The sequence below is a fragment of the Bubalus kerabau genome, chromosome 1 (assembly GCF_029407905.1).
Source record: "Bubalus kerabau isolate K-KA32 ecotype Philippines breed swamp buffalo chromosome 1, PCC_UOA_SB_1v2, whole genome shotgun sequence".
Taxonomy (NCBI): domain Eukaryota; kingdom Metazoa; phylum Chordata; class Mammalia; order Artiodactyla; family Bovidae; genus Bubalus; species Bubalus kerabau.
In genome coordinates this window covers 238,679,605-238,702,752 of record NC_073624.1, presented here as the reverse complement: position 1 = coordinate 238,702,752, position 23,148 = coordinate 238,679,605, and the positions used below count along the sequence as shown (strand labels likewise).

The window sequence follows — 23,148 nt, the reverse complement described above, 5'->3', positions numbered from 1 at the left end:
CAATTGTGCGGTAGTTTGAGCATTCTTTGACATTGCCTCTCTTTGGAATTGGAATGAAAACTGACCTTTTCCAGTCCTGTGGCCACTGCTGAGTTTTCAAGATTTGCTGGCATATTGAGTGCAGCACTTTCACAGCATCATCTTCCAGGATTTGAAATAGCTCAACTGGAATTCCATCACCTCCACTGGCTTTGTTCGTAGTGATGCTTTCTAAGGCCCACTTGACTTCACATTCCAGGATGTCTAGCTCTAGGTTAGTGACCACACCATTGTGATTATCTTGGTCATGAAGATCTTTTTTTGTACAGTTCTTCTGTGTATTCTTGCCACCTCTTCTTAATATCTTCTGCTTCTGTTAGGGCCATACCATTTCTGTCCTATATCGAGCCCATCTTTGCATGAAATGTTCCCTTGGTATCTCTAATTTTCTTGAAGAGATCTCTAGTCTTTCCCATTCTGTTGTTTTCCTCTATTTCTTTGCATTGATCGCTGAGGAAGGCTTTCTTAGTTCTTCTTGCTATTCTTTGGAACTCTGCATTCAGATGCTTATATCTTTCCTTTTCTCCTTTGTTTTTTGCTTCTCTTCTTTTCACAGCTATTTGTAAGGCCTCCCCAGACAGCCATTTTGCTTTTTTGCATTTCTTTTCCATGGGGATGGCCTTGATCCCTGTCTCCTATAAAATGTCATGAACCTCCGTCCATAGTTCATCAGGCAATCTATCTATTGGATCTAGTCCCTTAAATCTATTTCTCACTTCCACTGTATAATCATAGGGGATTTGATTTAGGTCATACCTGAATGGTCTAGTGGTTTTCCCCACTTTCTTCAATTTAAGTCTGAATTTGGCAGTAAGGAGTTCATGATCTGAGCCACAGTCAGCTCCCGGTCTTGTTTTTGCTGACTGTATAGAGCTTCTCCATCTTTGGCTGCAAAGAATATAATCAATCTGTTACTTTCTTAGTTATCCTTTTTACCCCCACCTTTTCTTCTATTCTTCCTACTTCTCGCAGTATTTATACTTTCACATACAAAGGAGATACCTAGAATCTTCATTCTATTGGCCATTGAGTAAATATATGTGTTCAAAAGTGTGTTGCGATTAGGGATATAGAATGTATATGAATGATAAATTGGAATTTATTAACTTGAAATCGGAGAAGGTAATGGCACCCCACTCCAGTACTCTTGCTTGGAAAATCCCATGGACAGAGGAGCCTGTTAGGCTGCAATCCTTGGGGTCGCTAAGAGTCGGACACGACTGAGCAACTTCTCTTTCACTTGTCACTTTCATGCATTGGAGAAGGAAATGGCAACCCACTCCAGTGTTCTTGCCTGGAGAATCCCAGGGACGGGGGAGCCTGGTGGGCTGCCGTCTGTGGGGTCGCACAGAGTCAGACACGACTGAAGTGACTTAGCATAGCATAGCTTGAAATATATAAAACTATAATCAAACATATCTATATATCTGTTAGGGAAGCTACAATCAAACATATCTATATATCTGTTAGGGAAGTTAAGTCCAAAAATTCTAAATTTGTGGGAATATATAGCATCTTAACTGTAAGATTTTGGACAAGCAGATCAAAAGTTACAAAGCAGTTATCCTTAATCCTTGTTTCGCTTATAGACCTATTAAAGAATTTGATTGAGGTTTTGGACCTATTTCCTATTATAATGTACATTTACATACATATACAATATTTTGCCTAATTCTTATAGAGGATAGAATTTATAGTTCCAAAACAAGATAGATTCAGCTAATATGGAATACTTTCTGCTATAACTATTATAAATGTTGAATTTAAATATGAACAATTTAATACCTAGCTGAAATCACAAAAAAGGAAAATAAATCCCCCTTTGTCAAAATGACCAATAAGCTGAAAACTTGTACAGTGGTCCTGGGGATAGTTTGCAGATTCAGAAATAGTCTTAGCATTTATAAACTTGGGTTTTAATGCCTACATAAGGAGAGAAAATGAGGTTTTGACTCTTCTCAAGGTGAGGAGGTGAAACTTAAAACCTCTTCATAAAGCTGCTGTTGCTGCTACTTTGTCACTTCAGTCATGTCTGACTCTGTGTGACCTTATGGACTGTAGCCCGCCAGGCTCCTCTGTCCAAGGGGATTCTCCAGGCAAGAATATTGGAGTGGGTTGTCATGGCCTCCTCCAGGGGATCTTCCCAAACTAGGGATAGAACCCAGGTCTCCCGCAGGTTCGATCGCAGGTGGATTCTTTATCATCTGAGCCACCAGGGAAACCCCTTCATAAAGCTAAGACCGTAGAAAGGCCTCTCAACCTTGATAAAGGAATAGAAGATTTTTTTATCACTGATCCAGACAATGCACAAAGGAAATTTGTTTTTATCCAGGGCTATATATGGAAAAAGGTCTTCTGTTAGATATAAAAACTCCAGATTACACTGCACACTGATTGAGAATCTAAAATCACCCTATCCACTTGATAAACTAACACATAAATTAGATCTGGGATGACTTACCTGGGACAACTATTCTAAAGGAGATACCTCAACCATTCAAGCCACTTAGGAATTTCCAAAGGGAGAGAATTATTATTAAAGGTGAGCTTTAGCATATAGAACACAAGGAAAGGATTCATTAAGAGCAAGAGTCAATACATGCTACAAATAGTAAGAATAATACCCAAGAATCTGAAATAACTGAATATCAGTTCAGTTCAGTTCGATTGCTCAGTCGTGTCCAACTCTTGGAGACCCCATGAACTGCAGCACGCCAGGCCTCCCTGTCCATCACCAACTCCCAGAGTCCACTCAAACCCATGTCCACTTAGTCGGTGATGCCATCCAACCATCTTATCCTCTGTTGTCCCCTTCTCCTCCTGCCCTCAGGCTTCCCCAGCATCAGGGTCTTTTCAGATGAGTCAGCTCTTCGCATCAGGTAGCCAGAATATTGGAGTTTCAGCTTCAACATCGATCCTTCCAATGAACACCCAGGACTGATCTCCTTTAGGATGGACTGGTTGGATCTCCTTGTAGTCCAAGAGACCCTCAAGAGTCTTCTCCAACACCACAGTTCAAAAGCATCAATTCTTCGGCGCTCAGGTTTCTTTATAGTCCAACTCTCACATCCATACATGACCACTGGAAAAACCATAGCCTTGACTAGATGGGCCTTTGTTGGCAAAGTAATGTCTCTGCTTTTTAATATGCTGTCTAGGTTGGTCATAACTTTCCTTCCAAGGAGTAAGCGTCTTTTAATTTCATGGCTGCAGTCACCATCTGCAGTGATTTTGGAGCCCCAAAAAATAAGTCAGCCACTGTTTCCCCATCTATTTGCCATGAAGTGATGGGACTGGATGCCATGATCTTAGTTTTCAGAATGTTGAGCTTTAAGCCAACTTTTTCACTCTCCTCTTTCACTTTCATCAAGAGGCTCTTTAGTTTCTCTTCGCTTTCTGCCATAAGAGTGATGTCATCTGCATATCTGAGGTTATTGATATTTCTCCTGGCAATCTTGATTCCAGCTTGTGCTTCCTCCAGCCCAGCGTTTCTCATGATATACTCTGCATATAAGTTAAATAAGCAGGGTGACAATATACAGCCTCGGCGTACTCCTTTTCCTATTTGTAACCAGTCTGTTGTTGCACATCCAGTTCTAACTGTTGCTTCCTGACCTGCATATAGGTTTCTCAAGAGGCAGGTCAGGTGGTCTGGTATTCCCATCTCTTTCAGAATTTCAGAACTGATTTCAGATTTCAGAACTGAATATCAGGAAGAGACTAAAAACCATATTTGAAATAATTAAAGAGGACTTCTGTACCAGCCAAGATTAGGGCTGAATCTACCCTCATCTGAAATGATTTAAAAAAAAAAAGGCAAGACACTGTTTATCAGCAATGAATATGAAGATCCCTGAGAGAGAGAAAATAAATGAGGTAAGCCTTGAAATCTCCCCTGCTTACTGGCCTGGAAACCATGGAAGGAGACATGGAAACAGGAAGGCACAACACATGGAAACCATGGAAACAGGAAGGAGAAACACAAGGAGATCCTTGTAGACTTGCTGAGTTGAGGACATAGAACCGAGAGTCCAGTGAAACCAAGTCAGCTAGAATTCTTGGGATAGAGTACTTGAGAGAAGAAGGTTGCACAATGCAAGAATTCTGGATCTCTGCATAGGTTCCTTTTTGAGTATTCAGCTGAATGCTGATCAGCTGATGCATGTGAGGAATATTACCCAAGATTGGTGAAAAAACTGTCCAACAAATCAGAGACAGCAGTGCCCAGCACTCACACCAGGCTGGGAATATTTCTTTTTCTAACCAAACAGATTAGAAAACCTTGATGGGATATTGACTACTTGGAGAGTCTTGTTTTAGCTAGATCTAGACTAAATGTTGGCTTAAAGCTCATCATTCAGAAAATGAAGATCATGGATGGCATCTGCTCCCATCACTTCATGGGAAATAGATGGGGAAACAGTGTCAGACTTTATTTTTGGGGGCTCCAAAATCACTGCAGATGGTGACTGCAGCCATGAAATTAGAAGACGCTTACTCCTTGGAAGAAAAGTTATGACCAACCTAGATAGCATGTTCAAAAGCAGAGACATTACTTTGCCAACTAAGGTTCATCTAGTCAAGGCTATGGTTTTTCCAGTGGTCATGTATGGATGTGAGAGTTGGACTGTGAAGAAGACTGAGCACTGAAGAATTGATGCTTTTGAACTGTGGTATTGGAGAAGACTCTTGAGAGTCCCTTGGACTGCAAGGAGGTCCAACCAGTCCATTCTGAAGGAGATCAGTCCTGGGATTTCTTTGGAAGGAATGATGCTAAAGCTGAAACTCCAGTACTTTAGCCACCTCATGCAAAGAGTTGACTCATTGGAAAAGACTCTGACACTGGGAGGGATTGGGAGCAGAAGGAGAAGGGGATAACAGAGGATGAGATGGCTGGATGGCATCACTGACTCGATGGACATGAGTCTGAGTGAACTCTGGGAAATGGTGATATACAGGGAGGCCTGGCGTGCTGCGATTCATGGGGTCGCAAAGAGTCGGACACGACTGAGTGACTGAACTGAACTGAGACTAAATGTTGCTATGGTTTTATCTAAAAATTCTTAAAATCAAGACCTGAAGTGATCAAAGTTACTATTTTCAAGTAACTAACTGTATCCAAAACAAAGTTTAAGGATATTAATAGAAATAGTATGATTACAAGGATAAGAGAGAGGGAATTTCCTTTCTGAAATGGCAGCATGAGGAGTTCTGTGAACCTACTCCCAAGCAAAGAAGCATAACTGGTAAAAACTATTTTTAAAGACCAACCACTTAAATTCTCTGGGAAGTGTCCTAAGGGCATATAGCAGATAAGGAAACATTTATTCAAGAATACACCCTAAAACCTGGTAAGAAGCGCAAGAGTCTGTGATCCTTGGGCCATGAAAAATACTATGCCTTACTGAAGGCAATGGCAACCCACTCCAGTACTCTTGCCTGGAAAATCCCATGGATGGAGGAGCCTGGTAGGCTGCAGTCCATGGGGTCGCTGGGAGTCGGACACAACTGAGAGACTTCACTTTCATGCATTAGAGAAGGAAATGGCAACCCACTCCAGTGTTCTTGCCTGGAGAATCCCAGGGACTGGGGAGCCTGGTGGGCTGCTGTCTCTGGGGTCGCACAGAGTTGGACATGACTGAAGTGACTTAGCAGCAGCAGCAGCAGCACCCTCAGTTAACTTGATGGAATCCAACTCTGAGTGGCCAAGAAGATAGCTTTCTCTCCCCTCAGCTCCTAATCAAGAGATACAATATCTTAGAGATGTAGCATTTCTCATCCTCTCCAGCTCTTAGTTAAAGAGGTTAAATTCGTGATAAGTGTGACCAAGAGGTTGGAGGTTCCTTTCCTTTGTTCAGCACCTGCTAACAGGATAACTGTTCAACTCTTAAGGATGACAAACAGAGAGTACTGTGACCCTGAGCATCCTTGATCCAGGTCACTTTTAGAAGAGATGTTCTATGCTGGCAGAAGAAGACCAGAAATTTTGCCATAAGAACAGAGAGCTCAGAAACTCTCTCCAAAAGGAATTTGACTTTTCATAAACAGTGTGGGGAAGTTCATGCATAAGGACATTCTTGAAAACAAGGAGATTCTGGTGGTAAGCAAATAAAAGAGGCATCACTTAATCAAAACTAAGAAGCTAGGGACTTCCCTGAGGGTCCAGTGGTTAAGATTCTGGGCTTCCACTGCAAGGGGTAAGGGTTTGATACCTGATCTGAGAACTCAGACTAAGAATCTAACTGTATGCCAGCTAGTACACAAAAAAACTAGGGAAAGAAACGCTAAGAACCCTCCTGCAGTCAGAACAAACCTCAGAGACTGCTCACAATTGACCCCTGTCTGAATTTAATTGGGTCAGACTGTGGAACAATCTCTGCCCCAAGACATTTTGAAACCTTGGAGCAATCAACCAGCAATGAGTATAATCCTCAAGCTGTATGTAATGGCAAATGCAAAAATCAAAGAAAGAGATAGAGTCCTGCTAAAACCATTATCATCCTAGGGTGACTGTATTCATGTCCAAATCTGTGCCCTCTAAAAAGTGACACTCAGGGTTTACACTGCAGAGGAAATACACTTCACTAAAATTTCAAGTCAAAAAAAAAAAAAAGCAAAAAAAAACTAGACCTGGAAAAGTTGTTGTCCCGAGTTCCTGAAAAGTTATTGCTCCTGAGTTACTGAAAATATCCTGTTTTCAACCAAAAATTATGACATGCAAAGAAAAGGAAAGCGCCATTCATACATGGAGGAGAAAAATAAGCAACAGAAGCTACCTGTGGTAGGGCTCGTATCTCAAATTTAACATAGGCTTCCAAGACTTTATAACTATATTCAAGCAATTAAAGGAAACCATTTTTAAAGAAGTAAAAGAAGTTGTGATGATGTTGTCTCTTCACAAATACTATCATTAAAGGCATAGAAATTATAAAAAGAACCAAATGGAAATTCTGGAATTGAAAAGCACAATAACCAAAATGAAAACTTCACTAGAGGGGCTCAAAAGTAAACTTGAACTGACATGAGAATGAATCAGAAACCTTGAAAGTAGACTGGTAGTGATTATATAACCTGAAGAATAAAGAGAAAAAAGAATGAAGAAAAATGAACAGAGCATCAGAACTGTCATTATTAAGTGCACCAATGTATATATAAAAGTATCAGAAGGGAGGAGAAGAAAAACAAAGTATTTGAAGATATAATAGCTGAAGACTTTTCATATTTGATGAAAAATATTATACATTTAAGAAAGCCAGGAGATCCACAGAGGGCCACATCATAGTAAAATACTGAAATCTGAAGCCAAAGAGAAAGTGAGAGAGTCAGGCAGATAGACACTCATATCATGTACAGGGAAACCCCAATAAAACTAACATCTGACTTTCCATCAGAAGCAATGGAGGCTAGAATATATATTTGAAGTACTGAAGAAAAACCCCAGTCAACTAAGAATCTTATATTCGGTGAAGCCATTTTTAAAAAATTAAGCCAAGGTAAAGACATTTCTCAGATAATCCAAAACTGAGATTGCTAGCACATTGGCATTATGAGAAATACAAAGGGAGTTCTTCAGGCTGAAAGTAAATGATCTCTAATGGTAGTTGGGATAAAAACAAACAAAATACCGAAGAGCCCCAGTAAAGGTAAAAATACAGTTACAAAAGATAGTTCAGTTCAGTTCAGTTGCTCAGTCGTGTCCAACTCTTTGCAACCCCATGAATCACAGCATGTCAGGCCTCCCTGTCCATCACCAACTCCCGGAGTTCACTCAGACTCACATCCATCAAGTCAGTGATGCCATCCAGCCATCTCATCCTCTGTCGTCCCCTTCTCCTCTTGCCCCCAATCCCTCCCAGCATCAGAGTCTTTTCCAATGAGTCAACTCTTTGCATGAGGTGGCCAAAGTACTGGAGTTTCAGCTTCAGCATCATTCCCTCCAAAGAAATCTCAGGGCTGATCTTCAGAATGGATTGGTTGGACCTCCTTGCAGTCCAAGGGACTCTCAAGAGTCTTCTCCAATACCACAGTTCAAAAGCATCAATTCTTCTGCACTCAGCCTTCTTCAAAGTCCAACTCTCACATCCATGCATGACCACTGGAAAAACCATAGCCTTGACTAGACAGACCTTTGTTGGCAAACTAGTGTCTCTGCTTTTCAATATGCTATCTAGGTTGGTCATAACTTTTCTTCCAAGGAGTAAGCGTCTTTTAATTTCATGGCTGCAGTCACCATCTGCAGTGATTTTGGAGCCCTCAAAAATAAATTCTGACACTGTTTCCACTGTTGAGATAGTATAGGAAACCTAAAATGGAGTAGATATATATATATATACACATATATATATGTATAACTGTTTCACTTTCCAATATAGCAGAAACTAGCTATAATTTACAAATAACATTGTAAATCAACTATATTCTAATAAAAGTTAACAAAAAATTCTATAAGCATAAAGGCAGTATGAATCTTCTTTTGACTGGTTTTAAAAGTAATTATCCCAAAGAAAGGCAATGCCAAAGAATGCTCAAACTACCGCACAATTGCACTCATCTCACATGCTAGTAAAGTAATGCTCAAAATTCCCAAGCCAGGCTTCAGCAATACGTGAACCATGAACTTCCAGATATTCAAACTGGTTTTAGAAAAGGCAAAGGAACCAGAGATCAAATTGCCAACATCCACTGGATCATGGAAAAAGCAAGAGAGTTCCAGAAAAACATCTATTTCTGCTTTATTGACTATGCCAAAGCCTTTGACTGTGTGAATCACAATAAACTGTGGAAAATTCTGAAAGAGATGGGAATACCAGACCACCTGACCTGCCTCTTGAGAAACCTATATGCAGGTCAGGAAGCAACAGTTAGAACTGGACATGGAACAACAGACTGGTTCCAAATAGGAAAAGGAGTATATCAAGGCTATATATTGTCTCCCTGCTTATTTAACTTCTATGCAGAGTACATCATGAGAAACGCTGGGCTGGAAGAAGCACAAGCTGGAATCAAGATTGCCGGGAGAAATATCAATAACCTCAGATACGCAGATGACACCACCCTTATTGCAGAAAGTGAAGAGGAACTAAAAACCCTCTTGATAAAAGTGAAAGAGGAGAATGAAAAAGTTGGCTTAAAACTCAACATTCAGAAAACTAAAATCATGACATCCGGTCCCATCACTTCATGGCAAATAGATGGGGAAACAGTGACAGACTTTTTTTTCTTGGGCTCCATAATCACTGCAGATGGTGACTGCAGCCATGAAATTAGAAGAAATTTCTTGCTTGCTCTTTGGAAGAAAAGCTATTACCAACCTAGACAGCATATTAAAATGTAGAGACATTACTTTTCCAACAAAGGTCCGTCTAGTCAAAGCTATGGTTTTTCCAGTAGTCTTGTATGGGTGTGAGAGTTGGACTATAAAGAAAGCTGAGCACCAAAGATTTGATGCTTTTGAACTGTGGTGTTGGCAAAGACTCTTGAGAGTCCCTTGGACAGCAAGGAGATCCAACCAGCCCATCCTAAAGGAAATCAGTCCTGAATATTCACTGGAAGGATTGATGCTGAAGCTCCAATACTTTGGCCACCTGATGCGAAGAACTGACTCCTTGGAAAAGACCCTGATGCTGGGAAGGATTGAAGGTGGGAGGAGAAGGAGACGACAGAGGATGAGGTGATTGGATGGCATCACTGACTCAATGGAATGAGTTTGAGTAAACTCTGGGAGTTGGTGATGAACAGGAAGGCCTGGCGTCGCAAAGAGTTGAACACGACTGAGTGACTGAACTGAACTGAACTGATTCTTGCCTGAGAACCCGATGAACAGCATGAAACGGCAAAAAGGTAGGACACTGAAAGATGAACTCCTCAGGTAGGCAGGTGCCCAATGTGCTACAGGAGAGCAGTGGAAAAATAACTCCAGAAAGAATGAAGAGACGGAGCCAAAGCAAAAACAGCACCTGGTTGTGGATGTGACTGGTGATGGAAGTAAAGTCTAATGCTGTGAAGAGCAATATTGCCTAGGAAGCTGGCACTGGTTCATGAATCAAGGCAAATTGGAAGTAATCAAACAAGAGGTGGCAAGAGTGAACATTGATATTTTAGGAAGCAGTGAACTAAAATGGACTGGAATGGGTGAATTTAACTCAAATGACCATTATATCTACTACTGTGGGCAAGAATCCCTTAGAAGAAATGGAGTAACCCTCACAGTCAACAAAAAACACCTAACGTTATACTTAATGGCAGAGACTGGAGATCAGCAAGATCCAATTAATATCAAGAATAAGATACAGATGTACATTTTTGTCACTTCTATTCAGTATTTCTTGGGAGGTTTAGTCTAGGACCATTGGACTTCCCCTGTGGCTCAGATGGTAAAGAATCTGCCTGCAATTCAGGAGACCTGTGTTCGATCCCTGGGTTGGGAAGGTCCCCTGGTGAAGGGAAAGGCTACCCACTCCAGTATTCTGGCCTGGAGAATTCCATGGACTCTATAGTCCATGGATTCGCAGAGTCAGACATGACTGAGTGACTTTCACTCTCACTAGTCTCGGACAATTAGACATGAAAAAGAAAGGGTATAAAAGGTATTTAGAAGGTATCTAGATTGTAAAAGAAGAAGTAAAATTGTATTTATGTATCACACAATCTTATATTCAGGAAACCTTGAGGAATCCATAGAAAAGCTATTACAAGTAACACAATTCAAGTTTTCAGGATATAAGACCTGTATATATATAAAAGAATTGTGTTTTTATACAGTAGCAATGAATAAACAGAAAATGAAATTGAGAAAACAATTCCATTTACAATAAAATGAAGAGTTTAAAAACTTTTGAAATAAATTTAACAACATAATCTCAAAACTTTGCAAGATGTGAAATACCGTTGAGGTAGAATGTTACAAAGAGTTGCACGATGGGGATCTCTAAGAATCTACCTCTCCACTGAAGCAATACTTATATTGGCAAAAACAGTGTCAGAATCATCTGAAGAGGTGTTTAATGAAGAAAGAAGCTGCTAAATTTTGATAAGATAGCATTGTGGAATTCTTGCCACAACCATCCCTGGTTATCTTGTTCAGTGATGGCCAAGGAGATGGTGACTCATGTTCCTCGTGTGAGTTGTTGCTATTAGAGGAGGCAACACAGACCTTATTCTTAAAGAGAGCATTTTGATTGTGCTTTTTGACCTGTCTGGTGACTTCCTGAGGAGTTGGCTCGGGGAGAACCTTAATTTGACTCTCCTAAGAACTCCCTTAGGGCTGGGGTGGCCTCCCAGCTTGTGTTTGTGGAAAATATTTAAAGGTGTAATACTATCCACAGCTGCCTGGGTTAAGGGACAACAGACAGGACAAGCAGCAGACAGACTGAAAAAGCCTAGAAGAAATTGGGGGAAAAAATCTTATCTGTAAGAAACTCACTTTATTAAATAAACATGGTAGTGCTCGCTTTGGCAGCACATACACTAAATAAACATGGTACTCACTGAGCAGATTTTAACTTTTTTTGGTTTTGGCCACGCTATGTGGCATGTGGAATCTTAGTTCCCTGACCAGAGATTGAGCCTGTGCACCCTGCAGTGAATGTGCAGAATCCTAACCACTGGACCACCAGGGAATTCCCAGAAAGAGACTCACTTGGGATCCAATGACACAAATAGGTTGAAAGTGAAAAAACAGAAACAGATATTCCACGCAGCTGAGATGGCTACAATAATATTAAACAAAATAAACTTTATGTTAAAAATTGTTAGAAGAGACAAAGTCATTACATATTTTGTTTATCTCTCTCTATTTTGGCTATGCAAGGTCTCAGTTCCTTGACCAGGGATTGAACCCAGGCTGCAGCAGTGAAAACCTGGAAACCTGGAAAGCGCTAGGCCACCAGGGAACTCCCATATATTTACTTTAAAACATTAAAAAGATATAGCAATTATAATTACATACATATATGATAACAGTCGGAGAAGGCAATGGCACCCCACTCCAGTACTCTTGCCTGGAAAATCCCATGGATGGAGGAGCCTGGTAGGCTGCAGTCCATGGGATCGCTAAGAGTCGGACACAACTTAGCGACTTCGCTTTCACTTTTCACTTTCATGCATTGGAGAAGGAAATGGCAACCCACTCCAGTGTTCTTGCCTGGAGAATCCCAGGGACGGGGGAGCCTGGTGGCTGCTGTCTATGGGGTCACACAGAGTCGGACACGACTGAAGTGACTTAGCATAGCATATGATAACAGTACTCTAAAATACATGAAGCAAAAATTGACAGGATTGAAGGGGAAAATCCAGTTATGTAATAATTGTTGAAGACTTACTACTTTATTTTTTATTGAGATATAATTGACATTAGTTTCAGGTATAAAACGTAAGTTTTTTTTTTTTCTTGTGATGAGAATTTTAAGATTTAATCACTTAGAAACTTTCAAAAATACAATTCAGTATTATTAACTGTAGTCACTGTGCTCTACATAACATCCCGAGGGCTTACTTATTTTTTAAACAAAAAGTTTGCGTATTGGGACCACCTTTATCCATTTTGCTCACTTCTCACTCCCAATCTCTGGCAACCGCCCAACTGTTCTGTATCTATAAGATGGGTTTTTTTGTTTGTTTGGTTTTTGTTTTTAGAGTCCTCTTATAAGTGAGCCCAAATGGTTTTTGTCTTTCTCTGACTTACTTCACTTAACATAATGTCCTCAAGGTCCATCCATTTTGTGGCAAATGGCAGCATTTCCTGATAGCATTGTGGTGTAAATTTGTATTTCCCTGATAATAGTGATATTGAGCACCTTTTCTTGGACCTGTTGGCTACCTGTATGACTTCTTTGTGGAAAAAAATTGTCTATTTAGATCCTCTGCCCATTTTTAAATGAGGTTTGTTTGGGTTTTTTTTTGCTATTGAGTTATATGAATTCTTCATATATTTTGGATATTAATTTTGTATTAAATGTTTTGTATGGTTTGTAAATGTTTTCTCTCATTTGGTAGGTTGTCTTTTCATTTTGTTGATGGGCTTCCTTTTAGTATGGAAGCTTTTCAGTTTGATGTAGCCCACTTGTTAATTTTTGCTTTTGTTGCCTTTGCTGTTAAATCCAAAAAAACATCACCAACTTGGATATCAGGAGCTTATTGCCTGTGTTTTCTTCTAGGAGTTTTTGACTTGAGTTTTGTGTATGATACAAGATAGAGGTCCAGTTTCATTCATTTGCATTTGGCTATCTTAATTTTTCTAACACCATTTATTGAAGTTACTGTCTTTTCCCCATTGTCTATTTTTGTTAATTAATAGCTATGAATTAATTAGCCACATAGGCATGGGTTTATTTATAGCTCTCTTTTCTGTTCCACTGAGCTTATGCATTATTTTTATGCCAATACATGCTGTTTTGGTTACTAGAGTTTGAAATCAGAGATTGTAATGCTTCTAGCTTTGTTCTTCTTTCTCAAGATTGTTTTGACTATTGACTGTCTTTTGTGTTTCCACAAAAAAATTGGGATGATATGTTCTGTTTCTGTGAAAAATGCCACTGGATTTTAATAGGTTATTTCACTGAATCTGTAGATTGCTTTGGATAATACAGACATTTTAACAATATTACTTTTTCTAATTCATGAGCATAGAATAATTTCATTTATTTGTGCATTTTTCAATTTTTTTTCATCAGTATCTTATAGTTTTCAGTGTATTGGTCTTTCACACCCTTGGTTAAATTTATTTCTAGGTATTTTATTCTTTTTGTTGCAATTGTAAATGGGCTTGATTTTCTTAATTTCTTTTTCTGGCAGTTTGTTGTTAGTGTATAGGAGTGCGACTGATTTTTGCATATTGATTTTGTATTGTGCAGCTTTACTGAGTTCACTAATTAATTCTAACAGGTTTTTTTTGGTTGAGTTTTTAGGGTTTTGTAGATATATTATGCCATTTGCAAATAGAGACAATCTTACCTCCTTGTTTCCAATATGAATTCTTTGTATTTCTTTTACTTACTTAACTGCCCTGGCTAGGGCTTTTGGTACTGTGTTGAATAAAAGTAACAAGAGTAGGCATCCTTGTTTTGTTCCTGATTTTAGAGGAAAAACTTTATAAACTATTAACCATTGAGTATGGTGTTAGCTATGAGTACTTTATACAACAGTGGAAGATCATTCATCTAAAAATGGATGAAGGGCAAAAAGGAAATAGAAGACTCTATGAATCAACTAGATCTAACAGATATATATATATATATATATGACATATATATATGTGAACCCAACAACAGGCTATAGATTCTTAACAAGTGAAAATGGTATATTCTGTAGGATATGCCATATGTTAGATCACAAAATGAGTCTCAGAAATTTTTTAAAGTTTGAAACCATACAAAGTTTCTTTTCCAGCTATGATGGAATGAAACTAGTCATCAATAACAGAAATAAAAACTGAAAAATTCACAAATATTGGAAATTAAACAACACACTCTTAAGCAACCAATTGGTCATATAAAACATCATAAGGAAAATTAGGAAATACATTGAGATGAATGAAAACACAACATACCCAAACTTAAGGAATTATATAACAGAAGCAGTGCTGATAGAGGAATTCACAGCTGCCCTAGCCTACATTTAAAAAGGAAGATCTTAAATTAACAACCTAGTTTTATGCCTTAAGGAACTAGAAACAAAAGAGCAAATGAAACCCAAAGCTAGTAGAAGGAAGGATGTAATAAAGATTGGAGATAAATGGAGTAAAGAGTAGAAAAACAATAGCTTAATGAAATAGAGAAAAAAAAGTCAAAAAAATTACCTTTTTGAAATGATAACAACTTTGACAAACTTTTATAGCTAAGCCAAGAAAAAAGACATAAATTACTAAATCTATAGTAATGAAATCTATAGAAATAAAATCAGGTATATTATCCTGATCTCATAGAAATAAAAATGATTATAGGATGATAATTATAGAATAATTATACACCAAGTTAGATGACCTAGATGAAATGGACAATCACACAAGTTACCAAAACTGCCTCTAGAAGAAATAGAAAATCTGAACCAGACTTATCAAGAAATAAGTCTTGACTAAATATATCAAGAGATTGAATCAGTAATTAAAAACCTCCCAACAAAGAAAAACCCTGGACTAGATATCTTCACTGGTGAATTCTACTAAAGTTTTAAAGGAGAATTAACACTAATCCTGCTCATATTCTTCCAAAATATATAAAAGGGAATGATTCTAAGGCCAGCATTACTCTGTTACCAAAGCCAGAAAAAGACATCACAAGAAAGAATATTGCAGGTCAAAATGCCTTTTGAATAGAAACATATGACCAACAAAATACTAGTAAGCTGAATCCAGCAGTGTATTAAAAGGATTATATGCCACGACCAAGTGGGATTTCCCTCAGGAATTCTAAGTGTGGTTTAACATCAGAAAATCAATCAGTGTCATATTCAATACACTTCATTAGAACAATGAATGAGCAAAACCATCCGATCATCTCAACTGGTGCTGAAAAAACATCTGATAAAATCCAGCACCTTTTCATGATAAAAATTAATTCCTGATTTCAAAACTTAGCAAAATAGGAATAGAAGTTCTTCTATATGATAAAAGACATTTATCAAAAAACCGACAATTAGCATTATACTCAATGATGAAGGCCCAAAAGCTTTCCCTCTGTAATTTGGGGAACAAGATAAGGATGTCTGCTTTCACCACTGCTATTCAACATGGTACTGAAAGTTCTAGCCAGAGCAATTAGGCAAGAAAAAAAGATATTCAAATTAAAGACATTAATTCAAAATTACCTCTTTTCATACATGATCCTATATATGGATAATCTTATAAATAGAAAGTCCTAAAAAATCCACAAAAATTTATTAGAGTGAAAGAATGAATTTGGCAGAGTTGCAGGGGGTAAGATCAATTTACAAAATTCAGTTGTATTTTTGTACACTAGCAGTAAGCAAACCAAAAAGGAAATTGAGAATGCAATTACTTTTTATAGTAGCATTAAAAAGAGTAAAATATAGAGGAATAAATCTCACCAAGGAAGTACAAAACTGGTAAACTGAAATCCATAAAACACTGCTGAAATAAATTAGACTGAAGTAAATGGGAAGGTATTCATGCTTATGCATTGACAGACTTATTATTAAGATGACAATACTTCCCGAAAGGATTTGCAAAATCAATACAATCCTTTTCAAAATCCCAATGACTTTTTTCCAGAAATGGAAAAGCTGACTCTAAAATTTATATGGAATTGTAAGCGATCTGGAATAGTAAAAAAAATCTTAAAAAAGGAAAACAAAGATGGAAGACTCACAATTCTTTGCTTCAAATTCCACAATGCTATTTAATACTTAGTGTCAAAAAATGTGTTATCAAGAGGATGAGGGGACAAGCCACAGACTAGGAGAAAATATTTCTGAAAGATGTATCTGATAAAGGACTGTTATCTACATATACAAAGAACTCTGAAAACTCAATAATAAGAAACTGAACAACCCAATTAAAAATGGACAAAAGACCTCCTCAGGTACCTCAGCAGAGAACATAAAAAGATGACAAGCATAGATAAGATGCTCCACATCATGTATCATTAGGGAATTGCAAATTTAAACAACACTGAGTTATCACTATGGTAGTGCTTTCCCCACTACACCACGATGCATCTGCAGTTATTCATTTTCATCTATGTAACCTTTTAGGATTATTCTTGTCTTTGTTCTCCAGATATAATACTAACTTGTTTTACCACACCAATATAGCCATGTGATGTTTGCATTACAGCACACTTTAGCACATATCAAGTATATACTACTTGGATTTTAGATTTTTTTAAATTAAATTGTCCACTAAATCTTGTGATTTGGTGTCTTGCCTATACTGAGTCCTGAAAGACTAGTTAGTAGGTGAATTGTTTCTAGCTGAAGAGAAGAAGGCTTTGTGGAGGAAGTTGATTTGAGTCCCCCCTTGTAATATTTGTTAGTTGTTCAGTTGTGTCTGATTCTTTGAGACACCCATAGACTGTAGCCTGTCGAGCTCCTCTGTCCATGGAATTCTCCAGGCAAGAAAACTGGAGTGCATTGCCATTTCCTTCTTCAGGGGATCTTCCTGACCCAGGGATTGAACCTGGGTATCCTGGATTGTGGACAGATTCTTTACTGTCTGCACAACCAGGGAAGCCCGGAGGCTCATGACATGTGCAGGAGACAGTTATCAAGACCATCCCTAAGAAAAAGAAATGCAAAAAGGCAAAATGGTTGTCTGAGGAAGCCTTACAAATAGCTATGAAAAGAAGAGAAGCGAAAAGCAAAGGAGAAAAGGAAAGATAGACCCATTTGAATGCAGAGTTCCAAAGAATAGCAAAGAGAGATAAGAAAGCCTTCCTCAGTGATCAATGCAAAGAAATAGAGGAAAACAATAGAATGGAAAAGACTAGAGATCTCTTCCAGAAAATTAGAGATACCAAGGGAACATTTCATGCAAAGATGGGCTTGATAAAGGACAGAAATGGTATGGACCTAACAGAAGCAAAATATATTAAGAATAGGTGGCAAGAATATACAGAAGAACTATACAAAAAAAGATTTTCATAACCCAGATAATCACAATGCTGTGATCACTCACTCACCTGAAATTTGAAGTCAAGTGGGCCTTAGGAAGCATCACTACAAACAAAGCTAGTGGAGGTGATGGAATTCCAGTTGAGTCATTTCAAATCTTAAAAGATGATGCTGTGAAAGTGCTACACTCAATATACCAGCAAATTTGGAGAACTCAGCAGAGGCCACAGGACTGGAAAAGGTCAGTTTTCATCCCAGTCCCAAAGAACGACAATGCCAAAGAATGCTCAAACTACCACACAGTTGCAGGCATCTCACATGCTAGCTAAGTAATGCTGGAAATTCTCCAAACCAGACTTCACAGTTCGTGAACTGTGAACTTCCAGATGTTCAAGTTGGATTTAGAAAAGGCAGAGGAACCAGAGATCAAATTGTCAACATCAGTTGGATCATCAAAAAAGCAAGAAAATTCCAGAAAATCATCTACTTCTGCTTTATTGACTACACCAAAGCCTTTAACAGTGTGGATCACAATAAACTGTGGAAAATTCTGAAAGAGATGGGAATACCAGACCACCTGACCTGCCTCCTGAGAAATCTGTATGCAGGTCAAGAAGCAACAGTTAGAACTGGACATGAAACAACAAACTGTTCCAAATCTGGAAAGGAGTACATCAAGGCTGTATATTGTCACCCTGCTCATTTGACTTATATGCAGAGTACATCATGAGAAATGCTGGACTGGATGAAGCACAAGCTGGAATCAGGATTGCCGGGAGAAATATCAATAACCTCAAATATGCAGATACCACCGTTATGGAAGAAAGCAAAGAAGAACTAAAGAGGAAAGAGAAAGGGAAAGAGAAGAGAGGAAAAAGTTGGCTTAAAACTCAGCATTCAGAAAACTAAGATCATGGCATCCGGTCCCATCACTTCATAGCAAATAGATGGGGAAACAGTGAAAACAGTGACAGACTTTATTTCCTTGGGCTCCAAAATCACTGCAGATGGTAACTGCAGCCATGATATTAAAAGACACTTACTTGGAAGAAAAGTTATGACCAACCTAGACAGCATATTAAAAAGCAGAGAGATTACTTTGTCAACGAAGGTCCGTCTAGTCAAAGCTATGGTTTTTCCAGTAGTCATGTATGTATGTTAGACTTGGACTATAAAAAAAGCTGAGCACCAAAGAATTGATGCTTTTGAACTGTGGTGTTGGAGAAGACTCTTGAGAGTCTCTTAGACAGCAAGAAGATCCAACCAGTCCATCCTAAAGGAAATCAGTCCTGAATATTCATTGGAAGGACTGATGCTGAAGCTGAAACTCCAGTACTTTGGCCACCTGATGCGAAGAACTGACTCATTTGAAAACACTCTGATGCTGAGAAAGAATGAAGATGGGAGGAGAAGGGGACAACAAAGGATGAGATGGTTGGATGGCATCACTGTCTCAATGGACATGAGTTTGAGTGAACTCTGGGAGTTAGTGATGGACAGGGAGGCCTGGCATGCTGCAGTCCATGGGGTTGCAAAGAGTCAGATGCAACTGAGGGACTGACCTTTGTGGAATATTTGTGGAATATGAATTATTTGTGGAATCCAACAGATGAAGAGACATAAAGGTGGAAGAGCTAAGGAGCCAAGTCATAGTAACTTCCAGTACTATGCGTTCAGTACATATATATTAAATTAAAATGCCTGAATGAGGCTGTGGCAGTAAGAATGGAAATCTGGAACGTTTCAGAAGCCATGCTTCATCTTTGTAGTATTGAACCTGGGTCGAGTCTCTAGCACTGAAGATTTGGGTTAGAACACCACCACTGAAGAAACCCTGCATTTCCAAAGAATTTGAGATTGGAGTCTGTTAGTTGTACTTTTTTTTTTTTTAAGAGAAGGAAACAAAGTTAACCTTGAAAAGAGAAGTGGGAGCATGAAATGAAACACCCAGCTTGTCTTGGGTTTTGTTAATGAGCATGGTAATTATATTATCTGTCACTCCTGGAGGAGGAAATGGCAGCCCACTCCAGTATCTTTGCCTGGAGCATTCGTGGAGAGAGGAGCCTGGTGGGCTATATATATATAGTCCATGATGTCACAGAGTCAGACACTACTGCGCGACTAATGCTTATCTGTCACTAGATGGAGACCATGAGTCCAGGCAAATTTTGGATAGAGTTTTCTGTATATCTCTTCCTATGATTCCTGTTTCGTGCCTTTGAAATGGAGAGTAATACTTAAAAAAAAAAAAATCGATGTAAGTAATTTTTTACTTACGTAAAAAGTAAGTAAAGTAAGTAAGCTTGAATGGCAGAACTTTAGATTTGCCTTAAAAGAATAACCATTGGTTTGTAAAACTGCAAAATAATCTTTTCAATTCTTCATATCCCCATTCTCCAAATTTTTTTCTTTTTTGAGAAAGTCTGAAAAATTACAGTTGAATATCAGTTCAAGTCATTCTAGTATTGAGTGTTTTTAATATAATTCATTACTGAATGTGAATTTAAAAGTTAAATTGCTATCCTCTGAGTGCCCTCCCTCCACCCCCAAGAATTCTTGGTTTCAACCAGTTTCACATTTCCTGCACCATAAGGTTTGTTTCATTAGTAGTAAGAACAATTGTTACACTGCTTACCAAGTGTCAGTTTTTAAGCAAGCACAACAGGTGCCTGCATTTCTAAAACCTTACATGGCATAAAGCGTTGTGAGATAAAGGACCAAATAACTCTTAATAATTTTTCTTTTATCAAGGCTACCAAAAGATACGAAGTCTGAGGCTGATGAGAGATAATAGTTACAGGCTTACTTTGCCACTTATTTCCTGTTAGGACTAGGCAACATGTGGATGAATACATGAAGTGGTTACAAAAAGTTATCTTGGGAGCTCTGTAGGCTCCAAAGATGGTGTAGTTAAACTTGCTCAGTTAATCTGCACACAAGACAACATGTGGGCAATGTATGATATAATTCCTTTTTTGTCTTTCTGCTACAGCACGTGCCCTTATAGTCGGCCGCCTTTTGGCTATGGAAATTTTCCAAGTTCAATGCCAGAATGCCTCGGTTATTATGAAGACAGGTACCAAAAACATGAGGCTATGTTTTCAGCTTTAAATAGAGACTATCCTTTTAGAGACTACCCAGATGAACGTGCTCACAATGATGATTCTCGAAGTTGTGAGAACATGGATGGGACTTCTTACTATAACAGTCATTGCCACAGTGGGGAAGAATACTTAAATCCCATGCCTCAGCTGGACATTGGAGCCTTGGAGAATGTCTTCACAGCCCCGACATCAACTCCTTCTAGTATCCAGCAAGTCAATGTCACTGACAGTGATGAGGAGGAAGAAGAAAAAGTGCTCAGGAATTTATAATTTTAAAACAAATATGCACAGAAAATAAACATTTCTTAAATATATTCTGGGTCACTTGGTGTGAAAAAAAAAAGCCTAGAATGCTTTGCTGAGAGTTTTCAGCCATGATTTGAGGAGTCAAAAGCAAATGCAATTTATGCCTTCATAAAGTTTTGATTAGTGAAACTGGAGTCTGATGTTTCATCATAGGAATATTTAAGATATGAAGTAGTTTATTTTTATGGCTGAAATTTGCATCAGCATATATTATCATTACTTTATCTTGGAATGTGCAAAATACCGAATCCTCACAATTATATGTGAGAGGAAAAGGAGTGTATAATTTGTCTTAAGTGTGATTTGTATTTTATCTCAGGATGCATTTATTTTTCTTTATATGATTTTTTTGTTTGGTGTTTATGTAATACTTATGGATATTTCAGTTTTTATGTAACATTTTGAAAATATTTTGATAACTTTTAGTAGTAAATTGGGACTCAGTTACTAAATTTAGTTTACACTAATAACCAATTATAAGTTGCAAATGTGTTTTAATGGAACCTGAGTAATTCCTTCAGCTAAATTAGTCATTTCTGTTCCTAAACATTTTTATCATCTTTTTTGGATATATTTCCATTTGGTGTGCATTGTTCTACTTTTGTTATAATTAAATAAACATAGAGAAAATTGTTCTTGTTGGATGTTTTCTGTTGAGGGGATAGAAGTAAGTCAAATGAGTATTTTTCAAATGAGAATGGTGTCCATACCACATGCAGAATTTACTTTTACTTAATAGTCTGTTGAATTGTACAGATCCTATTAGCTTACTTGAAGTTGTATCAATGAAGATGGTATGCACATATTCTGGTGCCATTTCCAAACTCTTTACAGATTGTACCTATGACTTAAGCACTCGCCTCAGTGGAAGAGCTCTTCCAAATTTGGTTCAGGCAGTTGTCTTTAAAACCATAGAGTTTATTTAAGAGCACGTGGGATTTGTTTAATTCACAATGAGTGAAAGAATTCTGTTTGCAGTGTGACCTCTTGGTAAATACCCACTTATGAACAGAGAGAGCCATATTAGAAGTGGATCAGAATGACCAGAGCTGGGATCAGGGTAGAAGAGATCTATTAATACAAGACACAAAGTGAATTGATGATTAGAAGTAACCACAAACCAATATACCTTTCCCTCAATGATCTGTATAATTTATGCAAATTGAGATTTTTTTTTTTTTTACTTAAAACTGCTTGGAAGTTGTGTATGGATACCTGTTTTAAGCTTCCAACTTCTTCCTTTGCTAAACCTGTATTTGTCCCTTAAGCAAAGGCTGTTAATGTAATATATTTCATCAACCATAGACTTATTGTATGTAGCATTTCCTTTTCCCAATAAAATTTTTATTTTCATATTTTATATATTATTACTCTGTGCAGTGTTATGTGAATGTGGTTAAGGACCAAAACTTGAATTTCTTGGTAGAGAATGAACATGTAACTTCATGTTGGAACTACAGCACATTTAATGTCTACACCTGACACATGTCTACACCATTGTATGTGAGTTTGAGCCATTTTATCCCATCTCATTTTAATAACACCTTAGTGACTAAACTGGGTTTAGAGTAACTTACTCTTTTTTACTGAAGTATAGCTCATTTACAATATTATACTAATTAGTATTAGATGTACAACATAGTGATTCAGTGTTTTTATAGATTATACTCTATTTAAAGTTATTATAAAATACTGGGTATATTTGTTCTGCACACTATATCCAGTAGCTTATTTTATACATGGTAGTTTGTACCTCTTAACCCCCATCCCTATTTTGCCCCTCTGCCAATTCTTCTCCTCACTGGTAACCACTAGTTTGTTCTCAGTATCTGTGAATTTGTTTCTGTTTTGCTATATTCATTTGTTTTATATTTTAGATTCCTCATGTAAGTGAAAACATACAGTATTTGTCTTTCTCTATTTGACTAATTTCATTAAGCATAATAAGGAATTACTTGACAGTCCAGTAGTTAGGACTGTGGGCTTCCACTCCAGGGGGCATGGATTTGATCCCTGATCAGGGAACTAAGATCCTGCATGCTGCATGGCACAGTCAAAAAAAAAAAAAAAAAAGCATAATACTCTCCAATTCCATCTATGTTGTTGCAAATGGCTAAATTTCATTCCTTTTTAT

General features: G+C 37.9%; 1 protein-coding gene across 3 annotated transcripts in view; it reads left to right on the top strand.

The window, feature by feature from the left end:
- SOX30 (SRY-box transcription factor 30) overlaps nt 1–21,649 on the top strand; it is a 43,269-nt gene extending 21,620 nt beyond the window's left edge. For 2 of the 3 annotated variants that reach the window (XM_055560664.1, XM_055560662.1), the window contains one exon: nt 20,597–21,649. In XM_055560664.1, the coding sequence (XP_055416639.1) occupies nt 20,597–20,978 (382 nt within the window). In that variant the 3' untranslated portion in view covers nt 20,979–21,649. The remainder of the gene's footprint in view (nt 1–20,596) is intronic. The other variant, XM_055560665.1, reaches the window with a different exon arrangement.
- Nucleotides 21,650–23,148: the final 1,499 nt, after the last annotated feature.